The sequence below is a fragment of the Camellia sinensis genome, chromosome 1 (genome assembly GCF_055761805.1).
Source record: "Camellia sinensis isolate YWXY chromosome 1, ASM5576180v1, whole genome shotgun sequence".
Lineage (NCBI taxonomy): Eukaryota > Viridiplantae > Streptophyta > Magnoliopsida > Ericales > Theaceae > Camellia > Camellia sinensis.
The window spans coordinates 83,557,025-83,563,415 of record NC_138961.1 but is presented as its reverse complement, the minus strand read 5'-3'; the positions used below and the strand labels follow the sequence as shown (position 1 = coordinate 83,563,415).

The following is a 6,391-nucleotide window of genomic DNA, read 5'->3' as shown; positions in this document are numbered from 1 at the left end:
TAGGAGTCTCTCTTGCATTAAATTTTTTTTTTATGAATAGAATGATAAATTACAATTTTTTTATTTGTCTGTGGCCGGCCCTGACGTAATCATGGCATGCGGGCTAGTGAGTTTGGAAATCCTTTATGTTTAGCTTGTTAAATATATATAATTAATATGGTAGGCAGAAAGTAAAATACATACGTGCAATTTTGATTATGCAATGCACTGTATGTATGTATATATATATATATATATATATATATAGAGAGAGAGAGAGAGAGAGAGAGAGAGAGAATAGATTGGTTACCACAATACACTGCTAATAATAATATGTTAATTAAGATTATGGCAAAACATTAAAACAGAAAGCCATTGGTTTAAGTTTAAAAGTCAGGAAACCTATACTATTAGAATATAGCTTAATTAAGGACCACCCAACTGATTTGTTTCTTTTGTTAATTTCACTTTAGACTATTACTAAAAAAAATTTCAAAAGATATCAAGGATGAATTTAGTGAACAGAAGAATAATAAAGAAAATCATTTCAATGAATTCAAATGGAGTTTCTTGGAACTTTATCAATCGAGTGTAAAAAATGATTGATTCTCACTGTTAAAGTATTTAACTCAAAATTAAGTGGTCATGAGTACAGGGGATTATAGAATATATTAGTCAAGTTTCGAGGATTTAAAAAGATGATATGAGACAGATCTAACACATCTGATAACATGTGGAGGTAACAGAGAGATGAGAGGCGGTCGAATAGCCTCGGATGGAAACTTAGCCACACAAAACTTTGCTCTAATATAATATTAAAACATCAAATTCAAAACTAATTGAGCATAAATGAAGGGTCTTGTGAAATATATTAAAGCTTGGATAGTTTAGAAACACTGTATATATTGGATAAGTCTAACACCCATCATACATCATCTCCAAATAGTATACAAAATTCAATCAGAGAAAATACTCAGAATAAGATAACAATAATGATACATCCTACTAATTCATTACATTTGAAAAATAATAAGAAGAGTCAATATCTTGTAAATAAAGTAAGTCTTACTTGTACATATTTCATGTCATTTATTGTGTAAAAACACATAAAAAATGAAATGGTGAAATATTTCATAAGCGTTCGTCTCTGTGGATGAATTCTTCTTTCCATAATCAGATAACACTGACTTTGGCACAAGCTTTTTCTTCTTCTTCTTCTTCAATGAGAAGGGTGGAAGGACTAGAAAGATAGTGCTTCAACGTAGCCATCTCTTGGGCTACATCTGACATGGTTGGTCTTGTTGAAGGATTGTACTGTGTGCAAATTATCCCAAGCTCAATCAACTCAAATATCACACTATGCCAAGCCTTGTGGTCATAGACCTGGTTGTTATGGGGTGCACACCTCTCAAGTGCTTCTTGGACCACTGGTTCAAGTTTATGTGGGTAGCAACTCTTCACCCATTCATGCAGGCTCGAACCCTCGTGCAAAAGGACGTCTGTGGGACGCTTTCCTGTCACGATTTCTAACAGAAGGACTCCGAAACTGTAAACATCTCCTTGTGTGGAAGCTCGCTTTCCCATTCCATATTCTGCATTAATGTTCATGCGAGATGAGAACATTAGATAGAAATTAAGGACAAAATAATCCATTTAAAGTGTACGGACCTTTCAAAATTGGATGACGATCTCTCAAAATGCATACGAGTGCAAAGATTAACTATGTCAAGTGTAAATGCAATTTGTGTAGGATTGTTACACTCACACTTGCAAACTTTCTGTAGGAAATTTGACAAATTGTATAAAAATAAAAATAAAAATAAAAATACAGGATCTCGAGAATCTTAGGAGTATGGTCCAATATATCACATACCTAGAGTCTATACTTTTCAGTGCACTAGATTCAGAAAACAAATATTAGACTTTGGATATGAGAGATTATAGATTATACATAAAAAAAATTTAATGGAGAAATCCAAAGTATGCTGTGCTTAATAAGGTGGAATGAACAGTGAGGAAAAGCACAAAATCGACACACCAACCATTACTATTATTATAAGCTAGGAGTAGATAATTTTCAATTGCTACAACTAAAGTATTGTTTAAAATTAAGGGCGAATTACACTAATAGTTCCTATAGTTTGACGTTCGTGTCACTTTGGTTCTTGACTTTTCAATTGTGATGCATTTGATCATGAACTTTGAATCTTGTTTCAAATAAGGACAGTTGAAAATATCATCGTTCTATTTTAAGGACAAAGTTGCTCAATTTCATGAGATATAAACTAATTTAACAAAAATAAATGTGAAAAAAATATTTTTGAATTTAAAAAAATAATTTCTACCTATCAAAGATAAAATTATGTAAAATTGATAAATCTTTTAGGCATTTATTTATTTATTTTACCGAATTAATTTTTAGGAGCATTTACACACAAGTCTTAATTTGTGAACTTATACTCCATTAAGTCCTAACTAAGATTATTTGAAACTTCAAATCCCATTAAATTTTTAATAGTCCAAATTGCTCTTCAAACAATGATTGTTCATCATTTATGATTATCTATAAAAGAACATAATGATTTGACATTTATTTTGATTTTCAAAACTTTAAAAATCAACTTTCAAATTGAAAAAACTTTAAAAAAAATTATCTGTAAAAAAAAAAAAGAAAAAAAAGAAGCTAATTTTTTTTGGGAAAAAATTGAAAAAACTTAATTATTTTTTTGTGCAAAATTTAAAATTTTGTGACTATAAAAAAGTATGGTAATGGAATATTGATGTGCAAAACTAAAAAAAAAAAAAAGAAATTTAAAAATAAAAAAAACTAATAATATTCTCAATTTTAAAATTGGAAAAAACTGTTTATATTCTCGATTTTATTGAATAGTTGAATCAAACCAATAAGTAGAAGGACAAAAATTTTTAATCTCATGCTCTGCTTTTTTCCATCGGTTAGTGAAATAATTATCTGAAACATTACTAAGCAAAATTGATAATGTTCTTAGTTTTAAAAATTGGGAAAGACTGATAATACTCTCTGTTTTACTAAGTAGGATTTATTAGTTCAAAAAATCTTAAATATGACCTAAGCTATCATAACATTTGTAAATAGGGCTTTTAAATAATTAACTCTTATTTTTATTATGTTTTTGGATGATGATCAAGTAATGGGTGGTTGTTAGGCTTTAAATAAATAAATATCTAAAAGATTTATCAATTTTATATAATTTTATCTTTAGTGGGTAAAAATAATTTTTGAAAATTCAAAAATATTTTTTTGACATTTATTTTTTGTCAAATTAATTTATATTTTATCAAATTAACGACTTTGCCCTTCAAATTGAGTAATGGTATATTCAATTGTCCTTATTTGAAACAAAATTTAAAATTCAAGGTCAAATATGTCATAATTGAAAAGTTAGGGCTCAAAGTGACACAAGATCCAAACTATAAGCACTATTAGGTAATTTATCCTAAAATTAATTAGTAATGTACCTGGAGCAATGTAACCAAGTGATCCACAAAGCAAGCCATCGGTAGAGCTGAAAGAAACTGAATCATCATGTGTAGAAGAAACATTCTTATGATCACCACCTTTTACCAACCTTGCAATACCAAAATCAGTTACTAAAGCTGTCATGCCATCATCAAGAAGAATATTTCTCGGTTTAAGATCACAGTGCACCACTTTAACAGGAGAATGATGGTGCAGATATGCCATTCCCTCAGCGACATCGCTGCAAATGCTCACCAATTGAACCAAATCTAGCCCATGGTTCCTCAAACCGTGCCTCGGATACAGATGGTTTTCCAAGCTACCATTCGGCATCAATGGAAAAACAAGAGCCTTGAAATCTGGCTTACTACAGATTGTTATGATTCTTATCAAGTTTCTATGTCGCGTTCGCTTTAAAACTTGGCATTCTCGATTAAAACTGCTTGAAATCTCTGCTGGTGTTGTTCTTGAATCATTCAAATTCAATACCTTCACAGCTATTCTTGTGCTGTCTTGGAGGACCCCCTTGTAGACATGACCAAATCGACCTGACCCAATTAGGCTTGAACTGCTAAACCCACCTGTGGCTTCAATGAGCTCCCGGTGAGAGATCCTTGGGTGTTTGAGCTCTTCTTTCCTTTCAGTTTCTCCATTTTCTTCGGTAAAAATGGAACATTGCTTGCTGAATTTTGATTTGAGTGCTAGAGAGTACCCAAACATGCACAATACTAGAATTGCAAATAATGAAAGGACAACTGGCCAGATGACAAGACGGTAAATCCTTTTTTTCTTGCAGATTCTCATGCCTTCGATTGAACCACAAAGCCCCGGATTTCCCAAGAAAGAATCAATGCTTAGTGATGAAAATGCCCCCTTGTTCGACACATTCCCTTTGAATTTGTTGAAAGAAAAGTTGAGCTGTTTCAGAGTTGAAGAACCCTGCAAAGATTGCGGTATCTCACCTGTTAATTGGTTGAAGGACACATCGAGGTCTTTAAGGTAAGGCAACCGACCAATTGATGTAGGAAGCGGGCCTTCTAACACATTCCTGGAAAGATTGAGGTGTTCTAAGGCAATGCAGCTTCCAATTTGTGATGGGATTGTATCAGAGAGGTGATTTGAGGACAAATCAATAGCTAGCACCATGTCCATTTTACTCAGCTCTAGTGGTATAGGCCCTTTTAAGTGATTGCTAGACAAGTTCAAGTACAACTTCAAGCTTTCCAGTCCGGCAACTTCACTAGGAATTAACCCTGAAAGTTGATTGTGAGAAAGGTCTAGTATCTCCAAGTTAATGCACTTGCCTAGACTTGGTGGTATGGCTCCTGAGAGCTGGTTCTCATAGAGCAAGAGTCTCCTTAGCTGGGAGAGATTAGCAAAACTATCTGGGATTGAACCGGAGAGCTTGTTTTTGGATAAATCTAGAAGACCCAAATGGGGAACATTCCCAAAAGCCGATGGAATCTCACCGGAGAGTGAATTATTCGACAAATAAAGTCTCTCTAGTTTTTCAAGTCTACATAGTTCTGTTGAGATGGATCCAATCAGAAGATTACTAGACAAGTTCAAGAAAGTGAGGTTGACAAGGTTGGAAATCTGTGGAGGAATGAAACCATAGATAAGATTATCATCAAGATGAATCTGTACAAGATTAATGGAAAGATCACCAATAATAGAAGGTAACTCCCCACTAATTTTATTTCCAGCCAATTCAAGTTCTTGCAAGTTAGAGGAATTAGACAAAGAAGAAAAGAGAGGCTTAAGATTGGTGTTACCATCATGGCTTATGAAGTTGTTGTAGGACAGGTAAAGGTATTGTAACTGTGGCATTTTATTCACAACCTCATTTGGCAACTCCCCAGAGAGAAAATTTGATTCCAAGTCAATCCATTTGAGTTTTGAAGAGTTGGAAAGGGCTTGAGGAACATGACCCACAAGTTTGTTGGACCAAAGTAGAAGAAACCCCAATTCCCTAAGCTCACATTCATTACTCAAAGGTATTAAACCACTAAGAGAATTGTTAGAGAGGTCTACATACTCCAAAGAAGAAGACCCATTGCATAACAATGGCACCGGAATTTCACCGGTGAGCTGGTTACTTCCTAGGGAAAGGTACTCTAATTGTCTAAGATATCCCAATTCAGTAGGAACTTTCCCTTCAAGAAGATTGGATGATAAACTGAGCTGTTTGAGGCGGAAAAGATAGCCTAAATCAGCTGGAATGCGACCTTCAAAGAAGTTACCGGACAAATCAAGAATTGCCAAGAAAGAAAGATTTGAAATAGCCGGTGAAATGGTGCCTCTCAAGGACTTACCACTAAGAATAAGCTCTACCACTCGATCTCTGTTAGTGTTGCACCTCACTCCTGACCAATTACAAACATGAACACTCGAACTGTTCCAACTCTTGAGAGCATGTCCAGGGTCATTTCTAATCCCGGACATGAATGAGAGGAGAGATGCTCGATCATTATTCAAAATTTGAGCATTGTCTTGACTTGATAATACGTCTACAAAGAAGATTACAAACAAGAAGAGAGAAAGAAAATTAAAATTGGAAAGATCCATTTTTCGTAGTTGAATTGATCTTCTTTGAAGATCTAAAAATTCGAAGAAAGAGATCGAATTGAATAGGGAGAGAGAGAGAAAGAGAGTGTATGACACAGAAGAATGCATGCACCACATATATACAAAGAAGTGAATAATGTAGAAAATTTTAGAGTACTATTGTGTGTATGTGCCTAACTGCCGTTGAGAGATTGAAATTGAACTTTACGTTTGGCGCCTTAGATATTTGACAAAAATGAAGTCAACGAATTGAAATTGAACATGTGTAAACGTGATACATGACAACTAAGCAACTTTTGTGAAAATTTTTGTGAGATTTGGGAGCTGTACATATCATTTCAACTT

The 6,391-nt window shown here is 33.7% G+C and overlaps 1 protein-coding gene across 1 annotated transcript; it reads right to left on the bottom strand.

Annotated features, from left to right (window-relative positions):
* Positions 1-862: 862 nt before the first annotated feature.
* On the bottom strand, positions 863-6,148 carry LOC114271396 (Leucine-rich receptor-like protein kinase family protein). The gene is made up of 2 exons (XM_028213014.2): positions 3,478-6,148; positions 863-1,571 (listed from the first exon to the last, which is right to left on the bottom strand). The coding sequence occupies exons 1-2, from the start codon at positions 6,044-6,046 to the stop codon at positions 1,153-1,155; spliced, it is 2,988 nt and encodes a 995-aa protein (XP_028068815.2). The 5' UTR covers positions 6,047-6,148; the 3' UTR covers positions 863-1,152.
* Between the last annotated feature and the right edge of the window lie 243 nt (positions 6,149-6,391).

Bases quoted from the DNA above. Each gene is read 5' to 3' on its own strand.
- LOC114271396 (XM_028213014.2), bottom strand. From the start codon at position 6,046: ATGGATCTTTCCAATTTTAATTTTCTTTCTCTCTTCTTGTTTGTAATC. The intron at 1,572-3,477 runs GTACATTACTAA...ACATTAATGCAG, and splicing joins ACTTGGTTACATTGCTCCAG to AATATGGAATGGGAAAGCGA.